The sequence below is a fragment of the Canis lupus genome, chromosome X (genome assembly GCF_003254725.2).
Source record: "Canis lupus dingo isolate Sandy chromosome X, ASM325472v2, whole genome shotgun sequence".
NCBI lineage: Eukaryota > Metazoa > Chordata > Mammalia > Carnivora > Canidae > Canis > Canis lupus.
The window spans coordinates 17191234-17213482 of NC_064281.1; the positions used below are offsets into that span (position 1 = coordinate 17191234).

The 22249-nt window shown below is 37.0% G+C and overlaps 1 protein-coding gene across 5 annotated transcripts in view; it reads left to right on the forward strand.

Moving 5' to 3' along the window:
* Nucleotides 1–22249, forward strand: part of CNKSR2 (connector enhancer of kinase suppressor of Ras 2) — a 277577-nt gene that overhangs the window by 42887 nt on the left and 212441 nt on the right. For all 5 annotated transcript variants that reach the window (XM_025438375.3, XM_025438372.3, XM_025438399.3 and 2 more), the window contains exon 2: nucleotides 8948–9111. In XM_025438375.3, coding sequence (XP_025294160.1) covers nucleotides 8948–9111 — 164 coding nt within the window. The remainder of the gene's footprint in view (nucleotides 1–8947; nucleotides 9112–22249) is intronic.

Consider the following 22249-nt stretch of genomic DNA (forward strand, 5'->3'; position numbering starts at 1 on the left):
TGGCATGACACCTCCCTATCTACTCTCCATCCTCACCAATACTGCATAATCTCCTGAAAGAATATTCCACACATAAGCCCTCCACTTTCTCCCCCATAAACTCTATGTCCTGTCTGACTTCTATTTCAATCATTATAATACTCTCTGGTGAAAGTCACTGATAATCTCCTAATTGTCAAATTCAAAGTGGGCTTTGAACTCTAGTAATCTGATCCATAGGTTGGAGAGTTCTTTTGTTTTTTGTTTTTGTATTGTTTTGTTTTGTTTACCACAGTCCTTTACTGCCAGTCTTGAAACATTTTCTTCCATTGGCTTCGATGACACCACCCTTTCATTTTTTTTCATTCCTTTCTGGCTACACTTCCTTAGTTTTCTTTGTATGTTTGCCTGTAGCAAGCCTTTCTATTTGGGGTTTTCTTAAAGTTCAGTTCTAAATCCTCTTTTCACTCTACTCATTTTCCTTGTTTAGTCTCAGTAACACTCATTGCTTCAATTTTCTACCTAGATGCCAGTGACTTTCAAATATATTTCCCCAGAACAGACTTTTGACTGACTACTCAACATTGCTTACCTGCCTGTCTCAAAGAAACTATAATCTCAGTATGTCCAGGAGAGAGCCAGCTACCCTTAACTACGTCTTTGGTGTTTCCATTGTCTATGAATAATGCTACTGTTAATCCATTTCTGTAATCCAGAAATATAGGCATCATCTTCCTTCCTATGGCCACCCCTCCATCATATCTAATCCAGTATTAACTCCCGCATGGTTTATCTTCTTTCCAGTCTTATCTTCCTTTCCTGCCATGATCCTTGGACAAACTACTAGCATCTAATAATTACATTATTTCGCATGTAACCCAACCTGCCTCTCTTGGCAGCTTCCAATTCATTTGCTATACTACAGCTGAAGTAGTGTTCACAAAACATGGAATAATTTTAATGCTGCCTCTTTCAAATCCTTCAGTCCCTTCCATTGCTCTTAGGGTCACACTGCATCATCTCACCCCTGGGCTGTTTCTCTAACCCTATCCTGCTCCATTCTATTATCTCTGTATTACAGCCAAACTACTTTCAGTTTTTCCAATGTGCGGTATTCCTTTTTGTAGCACAGGGTCTTTGCATATGTGTTTCTTTTGCCTGCATTGCCCATTCCTCCTCTTTGCCTAGGTAGCAATTTTTAAGCTTATGAATCATAATGTAGCCATTGATTCCTCAAGTAAACCTTCCATTCCTGACTTGTTACTCCAGCATAGGGTTAAGTCTCCTTTTTTGTTTCTCACAGCACAGTGTATTTTCTTCCTTCATACCAGTTATTATGGCCAGAATTTATACATCTGTTTTGTCAATTAAATGATTAATGATTAATGGTCATCTTCAGTATTATATAAACTCCAGAAAGTCAGTGGCCATGTCAGTCTTTGCTCAGCATGTGATTCCCAGTGCCTAGCACATAGTAATCACCTCTATAAATATTGATTAAATAAAGGACTGACTATGTATCAGATGCTCTCTGTGCTCAGTGCTGTATGAAGGAATCAGTGATGCTACCCTTCAGGGTTCTCTAATCTGTTGGGGGGAATAAGACACTAACACAAAGATTACAACAAAACAGCATGAGTAATAAGTACCATAAGTGTAATATCTGTAGATTTAAAGAGAAGAGAGATCCATCTGATTTAATGATCAAGACCTGACAGGATTTCAACAACTAAATATGTAGAATATGTAAATATTCTTCTGGTAATAGGAAAAGTTGAGTTGTTCAGTTTGGCTGCAGCATAGGATATATGAATGTGTAAGAGATAATGTCAGAAAAAAATAGTTTGGGGCCAGAACTTGGAGGCTCTTGAATGCTTGAGTGAAAGATACAAGGCTAGATGGCCTTAAGCTTCCTTAAACAAACCAGCAAATAAAAAATGATTATCTATTAAGTCCTAAACTGAAAGACATCACTAATCTGTAGGTTTGCAACTAATTTCTTATGCTTGGTCTACCTGTGATTTTTATTAAAGTTATTTTTCTATTAATAAAATATTCTTAGCAAAGACTGTGAAGATTTGGCAAAGAGATAGTTTCAGTGTTACTTAAAACTATCTGAAGTGGACTGTTAATTTGAGGGAGAAAGTGTTATCGTCGAAAAATATTTTATATGAATTCTTAAGTATATAATAGCTTAAGCTTTGTGATAAAACTAGTCTTTGTTTACTGAACACATCATTAAAATCATTTAGATTGTTTTTAAAAATGAAAATATGTAAGTGCAGATTAACTAATAATACATAGTTTATTTCATGTTTATATAAAGAGCATTTTAAATGCTCTTGTAACCTATCCTAAAATAGGTTAACTTGTCACCTATCCTAAAATTCACTTTGAGAAAAACTGCTTGCCCAGCTGCTTTACCACATTATGAATTCAAAACTTTAGAAATTAAAAATTATAAACCATTCAAACATTGTTTTGTGTGATGTGCATATTTTAAGGTTGCTATCTCAGATTACCATATATCAGTATTTTAAAACTGAGCACTTTTAAGCAACTTGATAGTGTGTCCATGGGTTACTTTGTCCTCTTTAGTTGACCTTGGTGTAGTGTATCACTGGATACATTTTAAGTACTTTTTTGTGAGTATTCTGATTTGATACGTCATAACAAAAACTCAATTTTTATGTAGTCAAATATATCTGTCTTTTTTCTTTAAAGTTTCTGGCTCCCATTTGATACAGAACCAGATTTCTTCTAGTACCTTTTTATTTTTTAACATTCAATCTTGAGTCTGTTAGGTGGTTGCCACTGTCTCCTGGTTTCAATGCTGATAAAGTTTTCTTCTTTACTTCTGCTTTCTCTTGGTCATTTTGTAGGGAGGGGAGTTTTAAACCAGACATTTCTTTGAAATTCATTTTGAAGTTGCCTGGCATTTAAAATCTACTCTGGTTTAAAATGAAGAAAGTCAATCGGAGAAGGACAAACATTATATGTTCTCATTCATTTGGGGAATATAAATAATAGTGAAAGGGAATATAAGGGAAGGGAGAAGAAAAGAAATGTGAGGGAAATATCAGAAAGGGAGACAGAACATAAAGACTTCTAACTCTGGGAAACGAACTATGGGTGGTGGAAGGGGAGGAGGGCGGGGGGTGGGGGTGAGTGGGTGACGGGCACTGAGGGGGACACTTGACGGGATGAGCACTGGGTGTTATTCTGTATGTTGGTAAATTGAACACCAATAAAAAATTAATTTATTAAAAAAAATGAAGAACCAGAAACAGATTGTAAGGAAGTTGAATTCTTTAGAGAAATTGAACAATCGTATATTGTTACCCAGTCAAGATTTTTTTTAGTCTCTTAAAAACAACATTAAATTATTAGAGAAACAAAGTAGGTCTGAGAAGAGTAGATACGACAACAACTTGGGCTTCTCAGAAGTCCTCCAGAGACCACAGGCAGTGACTGGTTTTCTAATGCATCAGTCTACATACCCTGTATCCTATAACAGCTTCTTGGGGGAGAATTGTATTCATAGCCTTTCAGCTCTGCCATCAACAGAGCAAAGGAGTCTTTTCAAAGGTAGTTAAATGCATTAGTGTACACTGCCCCAAACTTAGTAGGTGTTTAATAAATAGTTGCTGAATAGAATGCTGGAAACACTGTTCCCTGGTCTGGATCTTTTATATCAAACACCATGAGAAAACATCAGAAGGAAGATTTTTCAGTGAAATTTGGAGTTTAATAGTATTTTCCAAATGTTTGTAAATACACTGGAGTATTTACAAGAGTAAATACACTTTTACTTACTAAGTAAGAGTGATGGGCAGCTCATCTCTGAATTACAACAAGAATTATAAGGCTAGGGCAGCCTGGGTGGCTCAGTGGTTTAGCACCGCCTTCAGCCCAGGGTGTGATCCTGGAGACCCCGGATCAAGTCCCACGTTGGGCTCCCTGCATGGAGCCTGCTTCTTCCTCTACCTGTGTCTCTGCCTCTCTTTCTCTGTGTGTGTCTCTCATGAATAAATAAATAAAATCTTTTAAAAAAAGAATTATAAGGCTATATCATCTGAGAACTATATCGGAATTGTTAAATTTTAACTACATAAGTTCTAGAGCAAAATATCATTTTTCTAGAATAGTTCAGAAATTTGATCTACTAAATATTCTGGGTATCTGTTAAGTAGCTTGTATAATGATATAGGTTAGCCAGTTTTCCAATAATTAAAATACAATAAAGTCATTTAGTGCCAAAATGCTATTGAATATAATTTCATCCTTTTCAGATGGTTTAGGAAGTATCATAAGATCTAAAATAGGAATTATCTTTTGCTAGATCATTTATTGTTATATACTATAGAAGTATATAACTTCTATATAGAAGCACATAGAAGAAGTATATAACTTCTATATAGAAGTGCATAGAAGAAAAGTATGGTTATATGAACTTTCTGTCAGTTCATAATGTAGAAAATGCTTTTATTGTCTATAGTAATTGTTGCAGTTGATACACAAATGCTAACTGATCATAACATTCAAGACCCCTTCCCCCAAAAAAGCCTTAAAAATAATAAAAAAGATTTTTGAATTTAAACCTTTTGGCAGGAAGACTCTTTGACATTTTTGAATTGGGCACTGGCTTGATCAAAGAGTGTTTTGAAAGATCTGACAGTGATAGACTGGACAGACTGCTGCCAGGGGGAGCAGATGGGCTTCGGGGCAGACTTCAGCACAAGGAAGCTGGTGACAATGAGATCAGAAATGAAAGGACAGAACAAGAGCTATTTTAAATGAAGAAATAATGTTTCTTACTAACTGACAAGATAAGAGATTAAATTGGGGAATCATCTAAGATGATTCTGAGACTAGAAAAATGGTGGTAGAAATAGAGAAATAACTTGCTTAGGAGAATGAGATTGTAAATGAGGCAATTGAGTCTGGTGTGATTTTGGTCTTTGATGATCTTGTAAAAAAGCAGTGTCAGTGAAATAAAAAAAAAGGGACTGAAAACTACATTAAAATTAAGACTTTCTGCCTCAAATTATCATTCATGTATTTGAGTCCAGCAGAAGGATACTGGGTTAATATCTGCTTGTTTTAATTTCTTGACTTTATTTTGCAGAAGGGACCAAGGTCCTCACAAATCTTCATTTGTTGATCTTTGTTCTTCACAGTAAATAGTGGCAATTGGAACTCTTAAAAATGAATTTACATTTTTATTTTTTGCTGTAAATATTAGAGTGTTCTGTATATATAAGAGCACATGTATTATGTATAAAATGGTGTAAAAAGTAAAATTTCCTGGAGCAGGGATAGAGTCATCTTCATAATACCGTTTTCTAAGTGGATTTTTAAGATTTTGAACATTAGGGCGCCTAGGTGGCTCAGTCAGTTAAGTGTCCAACTCTTGGTTTCATCTGAGGTCGTGCTCTCCTAGTCCTGGGACCCAGCCCTGCCTCAGGTGCCACATTCAGTGCAGAATCTAATTCAGATTCTGTCTCCTTCCTCCTCTGCCCCTCCCCACTCACACATGCTCTCTCTCAAATAAAAAATTTTAAAAAAGATTTTAAACATTAAATATAATAATTTGCACCTTTTGTATCTATGTCCACATATAGTGGATTAATTTATTTACTCCATCTTTTGTAATATTGTTGATTTACTAGAAATTTGTATATCCTTAGGACGTTTTCAAATGTCATCATTTTGTTAATGATTAATTATTTTTGGAACATCTGTCTAGATCCATGATTATGTTCATTCCTCTTCCCTGCAGATGATGGAAAGCAGTATAATTCGCTGAAAAAATCAAAGACGCATGTCATAGTAATGATTTCAAACCTTCTTTTTTTTTTTTTTTTTTTTTTTTTTTTTTTTTTTTTTTTAATTTATTTATTTATGATAGTCAGAGAGAGAGAGAGAGAGGCAGAGACACAGGCAGAGGGAGAAGCAGGCTCCATGCTCCGGGAGCCCGACGTGGGATTCGATCCCGGGTCTCCAGGATCGCGCCCTGGGCCAAAGGCAGGCGCCAAACCGCTGCGCCACCCAGGGATCCCTCAAACCTTCTTTTTAATTGTTTTAAGGCATGGTTTTAGACAAAATGATGCATATAGTTTGTTTAATATCTCATTTAACAAAAGTGCACAATCTTCTTCATGGTATGCTTGTGTGGTTTAGAGTATTGATCAAAATTTATTTTCTGTATGTTTTCTTAAGAATAATAGCAATTTGTAAATGAAAGTTATAAAATTTACTTATAATCATTTAGAACATAGGTCAACAAGAAAGGATACAATTTGGTGGAAAGTAAAGAAATAATTCGTGTCACATTAGAGCTTAAAAAAAAGAGGTAGATAATGACACTTTTAAAATCTGGTATGGGGCAATGGGTGGCTCAGTGGTTAAGCATCTGCCTTTGCTCAGGTTGTGATCCTGGAGTCCTGGGACCAGGCCCCCATCGGGCTCCCTGCAGGGAACCTGCTTCTCCCTCTGCCTATATCTCTATGTCCTTCTCTGTGTTTCTCATGAATAAACAAAATCCTTTTAAAAAATAATATAAAATCTGGTATATTATTTGTTCTCATGTATTGAATAAATGTTACAGTTTTGAAGACTAGTCATAATCACTGAAGAACTTCTCATTCTTGAAAATGGGACAGCTCTACTTTAAATAAAATAGTTTGAGTGAGTAAGGCGGTTTTAGCTGTTACATGTATGCTGTGTAGACCTTAGAATGATGAAGTTTGGGCCTTTAGCCCAATATTATAACATATTCATTTTTGTGATTTTTGTAGATGGCTTTTTAGCTTTTTAGACCATATTTTCTCCATACACAGATTTGAGATGTTGATTTTGACCTTTCAGTCAAAACAAAAACTCTAAAATATTATAAGGTCATTTATTATTTATAATTCAGGTAAGAAAACATGTATATAAAAGGACCTTAGAGTTCATAGATATGCATATTGACACAAAGTGATAGTCTTATAATTTTATTATAATATCCTAGCTGTATATTTGCCAAATATTTTACATTTTAAATATAGGAGCCAAGATACTTCCTATACTATGGGGTAATATAGCTTGATAGTTAAATTAGGCACCAGTTAATGAGATCTCTCCCTTATTTCTCCCCTGCCACATATTATGTCACTTGGTCTGTAACCGTAATAAGGATGCTGATGGCATTGATGCTCTAGGAGATCCTTTATCATTCCTTTACTCAAAATGTTGTCTCCTGTTATTCTGCAATGTATTAAGACATGAGTGTCTCAAAATGCCATGTACCAAATGTTCTTTCTCTCCACTCTCATTTTTAGATTTAGCTCTTACTTAAAATGTTCCTGATTTTCTCTGACCAGGTGATACATAATAAAATTACATGTTGATTTGTTCATTTTACACTTATCGATTCCTACTCTGTGTTAGTCACTATGCTAAGCCCTGGATTTTCATTCAGAAGACACAGTTCCCACCTTCACAGAATTTCCAAAGTATTGAGCATATGGAGATGAGAACAAACTATAATACAATGTGGCTATTGTTGTAATGAAGGTCTGTACTGTAGAGTGGGAGATTGGGAAGTGTAGAGTGTGTCTGGAATGAGTGAATAGGAAGGCAAAGTCAAGATTGGGAAGGGCCTTGAACACTGTATAAAGGAATTCAGATTTTATTTTGTCATAAATATGAGGAAACTGAAAAGTCTTGAGATAAAGAATGGCATCAGAATTTTTATGTCGGGAGAGATGAATTGAAAGGGATAGTGACTTGCAGCAGGAAACTCATAAAACTGCATTAGTCTAGATGAGAGATATTTGTGACCTGATTTAAGATTAAGACCTTTTAGTTTTTGGTAATTACCTCATTTTCTTGGTACTCCTTACTTAAAATCTGGAGAGAAGTAATCTTGTTAATCCTGTTCACCATTTGTTCATCTTTTGTATCAGGTTATTTCATAGGCAGGTGAAGCTGACCCAATCTATAGCCTGTCTTTTCACTTATGAAGTGCCCTGAGTAATCTTGAAAAATGTATATCCAGTCTGGATTTCACATTTGTATTTGAGTGAAATCTAAATGTTAATGTATTAGGGAATACATTGCAGGTGAGGTAAAAAGGTAAGGGGCTTGTGTCTGAAGGGAATAACAAACAAGTGGGGAATACAGGATTAAAGAAATCAAGGAAAGTTTTTTGTTGTGTTTATTTTGTTTTTTAAGATGGCAGAGGTTCTAATATAGGAGCTGATGGCTAGGAAATGGCTAAAATAAGAGAGTGTTTAACTTTTTTAATTGTTGAAGTAGTGTTAAGGTGGCAGAAGATGGGGTTCCAGAGAGCACAGGAAGATCAATAAGTCTTCTATAGGAAGGAAAGATAACTTTCCCTCTGCAGTGGAGTTAGAAAAGAAAGGAGGAGTGAGGTATAGGTAAGGTTAGAAGTGGGGAGAACCTGCTTGTTAGCACACTTAATGAAATAGGCAACAAAGAGAACTAATTGAGAAGTGAGGTAAAGATTTCCAATAATTGGGATCCCTGGGTGGCGCAGCGGTTTAGCCCCTGCCTTTGGCCCAGGGCTCGATCCTGGAGACCCGGGATCAGATCCCATATTGGGCTCCTGGTGCATGGAGCCTGCTTCTCCCTCTGCCTATGTCTCCGCCTCTCTCTCTCTGTGTGTGTGTGTGTGTGTGTGTGACTATCATAAATAAATAAAAATTTAAAAAAAAAGATTTCCAATAATTGCTGAGGAAAATTCAGAGAGGAACCTAGCAACTAGGAATATCATGGAGTGGGGTTTTTTTCTTCCTGCCATCCATTTGTGGGCTGAAAAAAATGGATGATTGAACTAGTCCAGAGTTGGAGTGGACTTAGCTTGTGACTTGATAGGAGTTAAGCTTATTTTGTTTTATTTTTTCTGTGTGTTTGGTTCACCTGGTTTTTCATTCTGGTCTTCCATAATTTTCTTCTGCAGGTCTTGATGACTGTCTACAGCAGTACATTAAGAACTTCGAGAGGGAGAAGATCAGTGGGGACCAGCTGCTGCGCATTACACACCAAGAGCTAGAGGATCTGGGGGTCAGCCGCATTGGCCATCAGGAGCTCATCTTGGAAGCAGTCGATCTTCTATGTGCACTGGTAAGGACATTAACTGGTGCAAAGGGAAACTTGCATTATGTCCTTCTAAAATCTTTTCCTTTTTTAGTTTATTTCCTTCTTTTTTCTTCTCTATTTAAAAATAATTTACATGCAAGTAGGAAAAACTCCCCTAATTCTCAACTGATTGGAAATGGTATTTTCCTCCTTTGTTAAATTTGGTATATAATATACTGCCAAATTAAAAATTAAAGAGGCTTATAACTCAACCAGTGATATTACATTTAGTTACTTCAGAAACTTTATGTTAGAGCTCACTAAGGGAGGTTTCACAGCATCATTTGGAATATACAATTGTATATAATCAGTTATAAAGTCCATTTCCTTCTAAAAGTTTTGATTTAGTTTCTTAAATATTAAGAAATCCTATTTTAGAAAAATCACTCTTAAAATAATCAAATTATTTGAATGTTCTAAGTGTATACATCCAGTAAAAATTGAGTATTGTACATTATATGGTTACTTTTGTCAACATACGAGAGAAATCAAGTGTCAAAATAATCCTACAAGATTCTGATAATAAATTAAATATTCTGAAAGGAACATAGATATTTTTTTCTGTGTTAGGTAAGATGACACCTGATTGGTTTTAAATTCTTACAGATATTTGTAAAGGGGCTAGAACTACAACGAGAAAAAATACATCAGTATAATAATATAATAATCTGTGATTTAAATTTGGCTCAGTCCATTACTGACACTTGTGGGCAAGTAATTTCATCATAATCTTGGTTTGTTTATTTATTTTTGTTTTTTAAATCTTTTATTTATGAGAGAGAGAGAGAGAGAGAGAGAGAGAGGTGGGAGCGGCAAGGAGCAGAAGGAAAGGGAAAAAAACAAATGCCCCACTGAGCACAGAGCCTGACGCAGGGCTCAATACGACTCTGAGATCATGACCTGAGCTGAAATCAAGAGATCAAGAGTTGAACACTGAACTGACTGAGCTGCCCAGTAGCCCCACCTTGGTTTTTTATTTTTAAGATTGTATTTATTATTTATGAGAGACACAGAGAGAGAGGCAGAGACATAGGCAAAGGGAGAAGTAGGCTTCCTGCGGGGAACACAATGCGGAACTCGATCCTAGGACCCTGGGATCATGACCTGAGCCAAAGGCAGATGCTCAACCACTGAGCTACTCAGGCACCTCCCACCTTGGGTTTTTAATATAAAATGGAGATAATAACAATTGCCTCTTGGAGGTGTTGTGAAAAGCAAATGAGATGGTATTTGTGTAGTGCCTGGCACACAGTAGGCATTCAATAAGTAGTTAACTATTAAAATGGTGATACGTAATAAGAAATGAGTAGATAATTATACATAATTCAAGAATCAATTAATACACTCAGCACTTGTGTGTCAGATGTAGATGTAGTTCCTGCCCTCTTGAAAAGCCTATGGGGGAGAAGTGACATACAAATAATCACAATATCGTAGTATAATTCGTAAAATAAAAGTATGAGCTAAGTGTATGGGGGCACAGAAGGGAAAACAACTAGCTTTAACTATGGCAGGTGGGTTCGTATTGCAAAAGAGATGATATTTAAGGAGCCTAGGGAAGGATGAGCATGTGTTTGGAAAACAAGAGGGAATGGCACTCCATGTAGATAAAACAACACATGCACAGGCACACAGAATAAAGAGCATGCCTGGTGGGTTTGAACATGGTTATCTATTTGAGATGACAAAAATAAATGGGAAACAGTGGCAGAAAATTAGCCTTAAAAGATAGAATTGAGGGATGCCTGGGTGGCTCAGCAGTTTAGAGCCTGCCTTTGGCCCAGGGCATGATCCTGGAGTCCTGGGATTGAGTCCCACATCAGGCTCCCTGCATGGAGCCTGCTTCTCCCTCTGCCTGTGTGTCTGCCTCTGTGTGTGTGTCTCTCTCTCTCATAAATAAATAAATAAATAAATAAATAAATAAATAAATAAATAAATAATCTTTTTAAAAAATAAAAAATAAAAGATAGAATAGGCCCAGACTACAAAGTACCTAAACATCATGATAAGAGATTTATACTTTCTAGTGTGAATATTGGGAAACCATATAGGAATGATCAAATATTTGTTTAAAAAGGTAGTGAAGAAATGGGTAGGAAATATCAGAAAGGGAGACAGAACATAAAGACTCTTAACTCTGGGAAACGAACTAGGGGTGGTGGAAGGGGAGGAGGGCGGGGGGTTGGGGTGAATGGGTGATGGGCACTGAGGGGGGCACTTGACGGGATGAGCACTGGGTGTTATTCTGTAAGTTGGCAAATTGAACACCAATAAAAATAAATTTATTATAAAAAAAATAAATATAACTACTACAAAAAAAAAAGGTAGTGAAAAGGAGGGAATGGAGTGGGCACAATCTGAAGACCAGATGAACAATTCAGAAGTGTTTTAAATAATCAACTTAGGGGGATCCCTGGGTGGCTCAGCGGTTTAGCGTTTGCCTTTGGCCCAAGGCGCGATCCTGGAGTCCCAGGATTGAGTCCCACATCAGGCTCCCGGCATGGGCCTGCTTCTCCCTCCTCCTGTGTCTCTGCCTCTCTCTGTCTCTATGTCTATCATAAATAAATAAATATTTTAAAAAAATAAGCTATTAGTAGGTTTGAACTAAAGATGTGCAACAGGAATAGAGAGGATCTGATGAATATGAGGAGTGAGATAAAGGGAGGAGTTGAGAAAGTCCATATTTTCTAGCTGCAGAGATAGAGTAGATAATTTTGCAATAATGAAGATGAGCAATAATAGCAAGAACAGATTTAGGTGGGAATATAAATTGAGTTTTAGATTGGTTGGATTTGAGGCATCTCTGAGTTATCCAGAAAAAGATACTCATCAAAAGTTGAACATATGAATTTGGAGTTTGAGAAGTGGCTGAAGATAGAGATTTGGTAGTCTCCAGGATATAAAGATTGAATCCATAGAGAGAGAGGAGATCACCCAGGGAGGGCCTGTAGAATGTAATAAAAAAAGGACTCAGCTCCACACTGGGGATGGGAAGGAAGAAGAGGAGGCTGCAGAGAAGACTTATGGAGTGATTGGAGAAGTATAAAGACAGCTTCAAAAGAAGTGTCACAAAAGCAGTGGGGAATGAGTGTTATTTTCATTAAGGAACATCAATAATATCATCACATTTCACTAAAAGCCAATAGGATAGGCAAGGAAAAACAACCTGACTGAGGGGTACCTAGCTGGCTCACTTGAAGAGGATGCTACTCTTGATTCTCAGGGTCATGAGTTCAAGCCCCATGTTGGGTGTGGAGCCTACTTTTAAAAAATTGTCCTGACTGAAAACAATTTCTAAAGTAGAGTACTATCTGAAACCACATTGATTGAATATTTACCTCCCATTTATACATCTCAGTCTTAACGTTAATTGTCATTTCCTCAAAAATACATTCTCTGATTATTCCCTCACCATTGGTGGAGGTTAACTACTTACTGTTATTCTCTTAACTCTCGTCTCATTTTGTAATTACATATTTATGTGTGTATTTATCAGTTTAATGTCTGATTCTTCTGCTAGACTGTAAGCTTTGTGGGAAAAGTAATTGTGCTTATTAAATACCTAGTGTGTAGCATAGATGCCTGGCAGTAGTGGATGCTGAATAAATATATTTTGCAAGTGGTGTTATAAGAGGCTTGACATGTTTTTCCATGATAGTTTGGGGATCTTCTTATTTCCCCATTCCTGAGATCAGAGAAATCAGCTTAGAGTAGAACACACATTTGCACTCTAACTCATATCAGAATCAGATCACAGAAATCATGCTTGATGTAACAGATATTACTCAAGGTAAGGTAGGAGTCCTCAGTGTTTTTGCATAATGGTCTCCAGATCTGAGTCAGTGCGGCCATGAAGGTACAACAGAAGTGGCTTGGAGATTGATGCATCATCTAGCAGTTCTCTATTTGCCACATCTTTTTTTGAAGAGAGGGAGAGAATGGGGAGGGGCAGAGGGAGAGAGGGAGAATCTTCAGCAGACTCCATGCCCAGCATGGACTCCAGTGTGGGGCTCCATCTCATAACCCTGAGATCATGACCTGGGCTGAAATCAAGAGTCAGATGCTTAACCAGCTGAGCCACCCAGGTGCCCTATTTGCCACCTCTTTTATAACAGTAAATAGTTGGGTATGTCAGAGTTTGAAGTTCAGGATGTTATGTCTCATAAGCAGGACTCCTCAGAGATAAACCACTTGTGTGCTGGGCTTCTAACAAGATTGATGATTACAGCACTACCTACAAGTAGTCTGGACCTCCAGACTTTAGAGTTTGGCCCATGAACAATCTCTGCTGACCTAAACTTGCTTACAAAGATGGCATGAGAGATACATGTCTAGACCATTTCAGTGTTCTCAGCATAGAGCTGTGGTAAATCTCTTAGATGCTGAGTTTTAATTCTTCCATAGTTCTGCATTTAAACACCACAGTGTTGCATCATTTTCTTGGGAAAAACACATTAAATTCATTCTTTCTGTGTTTATTCAGCAATAAATTGGTCACATTCCCCAAAGAGGACAAATATTAAACTTCCCTTCTACCACTTCCTAATGACTATACATCAGTAAGTTAGAAGTGCAGATATCGAGGCACCTGGATGGCTCAGTGGTTGAGCATTGACCTTTGGCTCAGGTCATGATCTCGGGGTCCTAGGATCGAGTCCAACATCCAACTCCCTGCAGGGAGCCTCCTTCTCCCTCTCTGCCTCTCTCTGTGTCTCTCATGAATGAATAAACAAAATCTTTTTTTAAGTGCAGATATCTTCCATTTTGTGTAATAAATATTTTCCAGTGAATATAAAGTGAATTTCTGAGCAATGAATTCTGATTTATGTTCACATACCATTATTAAATTAGGAGGTGAGATCCCTCATCAACAAGCTGAGTTGACTAGACCAGGAGGTGTGCTATTGGGAATGGGGTATTGTGTCTTTTCTCTTTGAAACTTAACTGTCTCTATTGGCTTTCTACTTTACTTTTTTCCTTACATCTACTGTTTTTATTTCTTCTTTTAAAAATTTTATATATTTATGCTCAGACAGTCATGCCACAAGAATTGCAAAGGTGTAAAAAGCATACTTGGTGTTAAGATGTATACAATCTAGTAAAGAAGACAATAGTCAGATAATATAGATTTAAAGAAAATCTCAGGGGAGTGCAGAAGGAAATGATGAAAACTACTGTGGGATCCAGGAAGTGTAGGTGGGATTTGCATTGGGGCTTGCAGGATGAGTAGAATATTTGCCAGACAAAAAGTTGGGGGAAAGTTTTCTAGGCAGAAGAAATATTATGTGTAAAGACAGAATTGTGAGAGAGTATGAAATATTCAGAGAAAAATGACAGTTTTGATTTGGCTGGTGCAGAGTGGGAAGTGATAGGAAGAAAGGCAACTTACATTTTGTATCACATTAGAATTTTTTGCTTAGGTTTTTTTATGCTCTCTGCCCAGTACTTAGCACATAGAGGATATTAAATTAATGTTATCTTACTGAATGAAGTTTTCTTCTGCCTTTTCCCAGAGAACTGTAATTTTTTTCTCTTGCCTCTGACTGAAGTTTCTGTTCCTTGTAAAAGGAAGACACAGAAAAATTACCAAATTCCTCTGCTTCTTTCAAGCTATGGAATATTTTCATCTGCCTTATTTTAAAGTTAGTGGGGAATAAATGTTATGGCATTTCATGAAAATCAAAGGTTTATTTAGTAACTTGTTCATTCATGCGACATATATTTATTTAAGCACCAGCTATATTATCGTACCATGTTATTCTAGAAAGAAGCTGTTCATGATTTGGAGGTGTGTTAACTCTTTCCTGCTGTTATGCTATCATTTAGTGTGCTTCAACAGAGAGCACAGTATATTAACTGAAATAGTAAAGCTTAAATAAAATATATAGTTCAATGTATAGCCCTTAATTTATGCTCTGACAATAAACCTTGTTATTGGGAAGTATAAGTGAATCATTTATGACAGGATAAGAACAGTTTTCATTTCATTCTTCATGTACTTTTCATATAATAGGTATTTTGCATGAAAATTTGGATATCTGCAATTGCTAGGATTTGTTTCTTTGCAACATAATTGCTTGGTTCATTCATCTCAAAATAATTCATTTCTAAAAAATATTCATTAAAGCAATCCTTTTACGACTCACTCATATTTATAAAGCAAAGTATTATAAAACCTAAACACCTGCTACATCATGCAATCAAATTAAGGGCTCTGAATAAAATAACATTGACATTGTAAAATACGTGGTGCCAATATTGAATATTTTTTTGTTAAGTGTTTAGGGAATTTGCCACTAGTGAGGATACAGCCAGCTTGATCTTTTAAAATGTTAAGTGTATCCTTCATTTCTTTCCTGTGCTTTTGCACACGTCTAATTAATACAGAACAGTATGAACTTAGCACCAATTATTTAAGAATAGACTGGCTATGTTGAATGAGTGTAGCCACAACTGGTTCTTGACAGACAGTATATAAACAAATATGTAACATATAGGACAAAGAAAATAACTAACTACATTTCATGTCCTAGCTTTTGTTTTCGTGATATAGTCCTTTCTATAGTAGTCATGCGTATTTGTCCCAATGCATATCCAGTACAAAACAAGTCTGTATTACATAAATCTGCACTTTTTAAAAGTTGAGGGAATAGGTAGGAGAGGAAGATAGTGGCAGAGTAGGAGGACCCTAAATTTGTCTAATCCCAGGAGCACAACTAGATAACTATTCAATCATCCTAAATACTCCAGAAATTGACCTGAAGGGGGGTATAGAACAAGCTCCACAAATAAAAGGGAGAGAAGAGGCCACATCAAGATGGTAAGAAATGTGGAGACATGGTTTAGGGGAGAAACAGCTCACAGAGCTGCTGAGGGGAGGGAGCCATGGGCCCAGAGAAGGGCTACAGAGAAAGGAGCACATAGGGGAACTGTACACAAGGAAATCATTTCCCCAAAGCCATTGGCTTGGAAAACGAGAGGGGCTGAATTTTGTGAGTTCTTGGCAACCAGCAGGGCTTAAAGCCTAGAGTTTTAAAGGTCAGTAGGCTTTGCTGGGATAGAGCCCTGAGGACACTGCCCTGCTCCTGAAGAGAAGGCAGACAAACAACCTGGGGCGGGGGGGGGGGGGGGGGGGGCGGGAGACAGCCTGGAATTAGCAATATGAGGAATGCCTGGGGCTGACAGGGGAGAAATTATCCACTTGGTGTAGCACAGAGAGGCAGCTCTCACAGAGACATCTCTCTCTCCCAGAACAAAGGAGCTGGCTGGTGCCATTTCCCTCCTCCACCTCTCAGCAGGGACACTGGCTGCCTAACTGGCTTACACCAGGCCCCACCTCCCTGCACTCTTGACTTTTCAGTCAAGTTCACCTCAATCCTAGTGCAGTAGGACCCTCCCACAGAAGACTAGGACAAACCCCTGCCCACACCACATCTTTCAGCCAGAGAGTCCCACAGGGTCTCAGTTCTGGTGGAGCTGGTATCAGGTCTCATTTGACAAGCAGGTCAGGGCACACCTAATTAAAACTCTCCATATTCAGGCCAGGGACCAAACACTGCCCACAGTAGGCTAGGAGAGCCTGTGCAGACAACTGACCTGAAGGATAGAACAGCCAAAACACAACTCGGTGAATTCAGCACACACCAGAGACACTCCCTGAAGTGCCAGGCCCTGGGCATTACATGACCTCTTCTTTATAACTCCATTACTTTCAGGGGCAGGAGACACAACTGGCTTTTCTAACACAGAGAAGAAGGCAAAATGCCAAGATCTCAGAGAGACTTAACCCAAATGAAAGAAGAAGGTACAGCCATGACCAGAGATCAAAGCAAAACTGATAAAAGTAACATGCCTGATGGAGAATGAAAAGTGACAATCATAAGGATACTCATTGGCCTTGAAAAAAGAATGGAAAACATCAGTGAGACCATTACCACAGAGATAAAAGTGTTATAAAAGAATCTGAAATAAATAATGCAATAAACAAAATCAGAAACAGGCTTGGTGCAATGAACAGCAGGCTAGAAAAGCATAGGAATGAATTAGTGACCTAGAAGACAAAATAATAGGAGGTAATGAAGCTGAACAAAGAAGAGAAGGATTATGCAACACAAGAAAAGACTTAGAGAATCAATGTCTCCATCAAGCATAATAACATTCATATTATGGGAATCCCAGGAAAAGGAGGCAGAAAACTTATTTGAGAAGTAATAGCTGAAGTTTTCAGCTGGGTAAGGAAAATGAACATCTAGATCCAGAAGGCACAGAAAACTCTGATCAAGATGAACAAAAGCAAGCCAACACCAAAACATATTATAGTTAAATTTGTAGAATACAGTGATAAAGAAAAAGTCTTAAAAGCAGCAAGACAAAAGAAGTCCCTAATTTACGGAGGACCCATATGGCTAGGTAGAGATTTCTCAACAGAAACATGGGATGCCAGAAGACAATGGCAGGATATATTCAAAGTGCTGAATGGGAAAAATCTGCAGCCAAGAATACTCTATCCAGCAAAGCTATCATTCAGAGTTGAAGAAGAGATAAAGAGTTTCCCAGACAAACAAAAACTAAAGGAGTTCATGACCACTAAACCAGCTCTACAAGAAATATTGAGGGGATTCTGAGTGGAAAAGAGAGACCAAAAATACAAAGACAAGAAAGGATAAGGAAACCTCCAGACACAACAGCAAAACAAGTAATAATATGGCACTAAATAGGTATCTATCAATAGTTACTTTGAATGTAAATGGACTAAATGCTCCAATCAAAAGACATGGGGTGTCAGAATGGATAAAAAAACAAGACCTATCTATATACTGCCTACAAGAGACTCATTTTAGACCTAAACACATCTACAGATTGAAATTGAGGGGATGAAGAAAAAATATCATGCAAATGGATGTCAAAAGAAAGCTAGAGTAGCAATACTTATATCAGAAAAATCAGACTTTAAAACAAAGACTGTAAAAAGAGACCATGAAGGGCACTATATTATTATAAAGAGGACAATCCAACAAAAAGATATGTAAAAATGTTAAGTACTTATGCACCCGAATGGGAGCACGCACATATGTAAAACAATTAGTTACAAATATAAACAAACTAGTTGATAATAACACAATAATAGTAGGGGATGTTAGCACTTCACTTACATCCGTGGATAGATCATTGAAACAAAAACAAGCAAGGAAACAATGAATTTGAATGACACACTAGACCAGATGGACTTAACAGGTATATTCAGAACATTTCATCTGAAAAAAAGCAGCAGAATACACATTCTTTTCAAGTGGACATGGAATATTCTTTGGAATAGATCACATATTAGATCACAAAACAGGCCTTAATAAGCACAAAGAGATTGAAATCATACCATGCACCTTTTTTTTTATCACAACACTGTGAAGCTAGAAGTCAACCAGAAGAAAACACTTGGAAATACAAATACATGGAGGTTTAAGCTGTGTGCTACTAAACAATGAATGAGTCAGCCAGGAAATCAAAGAAGAAATTAAAAAATACATGGAAACAAATGAAAATGAAAACACAATGGTCCAAAACCTTTGGAATGCAGCAAAAGTGGTCCTAAAAGGGATGTATATAGCAATACAGACTTACCTCAAAGCAGGGAAAACCTCAAATAAACAACCTAACCTTACACATAAGGATATAGAAAAAGAACCAAAAAAATGAAGGCAAAAACCAGCAGAAGAAGGAAAATAATAAAAATTAGAGCAGAAATAAATGATATAGAAACTAAGAAAACAGAACAGATAATTGAACCTGGAGCTGGTTCTTTGAAAAAACTAATAAAATTGAGAAGCCTCTAGACCAACTTATTGAAGAAGAAAAGAGAAAGCACCTTAATAAATAAAATCATAAATGAAAGGGGAGAAATAACCACCACAGAAATACAGTTATTGGGAGAATATTATGAAAAATTATATGCCAATACATTGGACAACCTGGAAGAAATGGATAAATTTTTGGAAATATATAAATTTACAAAACTGAAACAGGAAGAAATAAAAACCTTGAACAGACCAATGATCAACAAAGAAATTGAATCAGTAATCAAAAAATCTCCCAACACAAAAGTCCAGGGCCAGATGGCTTCAAAGGGAATTCTACCGAACATTTAAAGAAGAGTTAATAGCTATTCTTCTGAAACTCTTCCCAAAAAAGAAAAGGAAGGAAAACCAAATTCATTCTATGAGGCCAGCATTACCTGATACCAAAACCAGATAAAGACTCTATCTACTACAGGCCAATATCTCTGACGAACATAGATGCAAAAATCGTCAACAGAATACTAGCAAACTGAATCAAACAATACATTTAAAAAATCATTCACCATGGTCAAGTGGGAGTTATTCCTGGGTTGCAAGGGTGGTTCAATATTTGCAAATCAATCAACGTGATAACATCACATTGTTAGAAAAAAGGGATAAGAAACAAATGACCATTTCAATAGATGCAGAAAAAGAATTTGACAAAGTACAATATCCATTTGTGATAAAAACAAAGTAGTAAGTTTAGAGAGAACATACCTCAACATATTGAGGCCATCTATGAAAAATCCACAACTAACCTCATCCTCGATAGGGAAAAACTGAGAGCTGTTCCTATTCAGTCAGAAACAAGACAGGGATGTCCACTCTCATCACTGTTATTTATTTTTATTTAAGGTTTTATTAATTCATGAGAGACACAGAGAGAGAGGCAGAGACACAGGTAGAGGGAGAAGCAGGATCCCTGGAGGGAGCCTGTTGCGGAACTTGATCCCAGGACTCTTAGATCATGACCCGAGCAAAAGGCAGATACTCAACCACTGAGCCACCCAGGGGCCCCTCATCACTGTTATTTAACATAGTACTAGAATACCTAGCCACAGCAGTCAGGCAACATTAAGAAATAAAAGGTATCCCGAGACGCCGGGATCAAATCCCACATCAGGCTCCCTGCATGGAGCCTGTTTCTCCACCTCTCTCTCTCTGTGTGTCATGAATAAATAAATAAAATCTTCCAAAAAAAAAAGGTATCCAAATTGGCAAGGAAGAAGTCAAAATTTCGTTTATTTGCAGATGACATGATACTCTATGTAGAAAACCCAAAAGACTCCATCAAAAACCTGCTAGAACTGATACAGGAATTCAGTAAAGTCACAGGATACAAATCAACATATAGAAATGTGTTGCATTTCTATACACCAACAAGGAAGCAGCAGAAAGAGAAATTAAAGAATCCATCTCATTTATAGTTGCAGCAAAAACAATAAGATACTAGGAATAAACCTAACCGAAGAGGTACAAGATCCATACTCTGAAAACTATAAAACACTCATGAAAGAAATTGAAGATGACACAAAGAAATGGAAAGACATTCCATGGTCATAGATCAGAAGAACAAGTATTGTTAAAATGTCTGTACTGCTCAAAGCAATCCACACATTTAATGCAGTCTATCAAAATATCACAAACATTTTTCACAGAACTGGAACATACAATCCTAAAATATGTATGGAACCACAAAAGACTCCGAATAGCCACAGAAATCCTGAAAAAGAAGAGCAAAGCTGGAAGCATCACAATTCCAGACTTCCAGTTATATTACACAGCTGTAGTAATCAAAACAGTATGATATTAGCACAAAAACAGACACACAAATCAATGGAACAGAATAGAAAACCCAAAAATGAACCCACAACTATATGGTCAATTAATCTTTGACAAAGCAGGAAAGGAATATCAAGTGGAAAAAGTCTCTTCAACAAATAGTTTTGGAAAAACTGAACAGCAACATGCAAAAACATGTAAGAAACTGGACCAATTTCTTACACCATACACAAATAAATTCAAAATGGATTAAACACCTAAATGTGAAACCTGAAACCATAAAAAACATAGAGGAGAACATAGGTAGTAACATCGCCCATAGCAGCTTCTTTATAGGTATGTCTCCTGAAGCAAGAGAAAAAAGGCGAAAGTAAACTATTGGGACTTCATCAAGTTAAAAAAAGCTTCTGCACAACAAAGGATGCAATAAACAAAACTAAAAGGCAACCTACAGAATGTGAGGAAATAATTGCAAATGACATATCCAACAAAGGGTTAGTATCCAAAATATATAAAGAACTTAGAAAATTCAACACTCAAAAAACAAATAATCCTAACTCTGGGAAACGAACTAGGGGTGGTGGAAGGGGAGGAGGGCGGGGGGTGGGGGTGACTGGGTGGCAGGCACTGAGGTGGGCACTTGACGGGATGAGCACTGGGTGTTATTCTGTATGTTGGCAAATTGAACACCAATAAAAAATAAATTTATTATTAAAAAATAAATAAAAAACAAATAATCCAATTAAAAAATGGGTAGAAGACATGAACAGACATTTTTCCAAAGAAAATATCCAGATGGCCAACAGACATATGAAAAGTTATCACCATCACTTACCATCAGGGGAAAGCAAATCAAAACCACAATGAGCTATCACCTTACACCTGTACACCTGTCAGAATGGCTAAAATCAACAACCCAGGAAACAACAGGTATTGGTGAGGATGTAAAGAAAAGAGAAACCTCCTGCACTGTTGGTGGGGATGCAAACAGGTGCAGCCACTCCGGAAAACAGTGTAGAGGTTCCTCAATATAAGTTAAAAATAGAACTACCCTATGATCCAGCAATCACATTACTAGGTATTTACCCAAAGAATACAAAAATACTAATTCAGAGGGATTCATGCATCCTGATGTTTATATCAGCATTATCTAAATAGCCAAATTAGGGAAAGAGCTCAATTTTCCATTGACTGACAAATGGATATAGAAGTGCTATATAATACAATGGGTTATTAACTCAGACATTAAAAGGAATGAAATCTGGGTGCCTGGGTGGCTCAGTGGTTGAGCGTCTGCCTTTGGCTTAGGTCGTGATCCCCAGGTCCTAGGATCAAGTCCCACCTCCGGCTTCTTGCAGAGAGCCTTCTTCTCCCTCTTCCTATGTCTCTGCCTCTCTGTCTGTGTCTCTCATGAATAAATAAAGTCTTTTTTAAAAAATTAAAATAAATAGATAAATTAAATAAATAAATAAATAAATAAATAAATAAATAAATAAATAAATAAATAA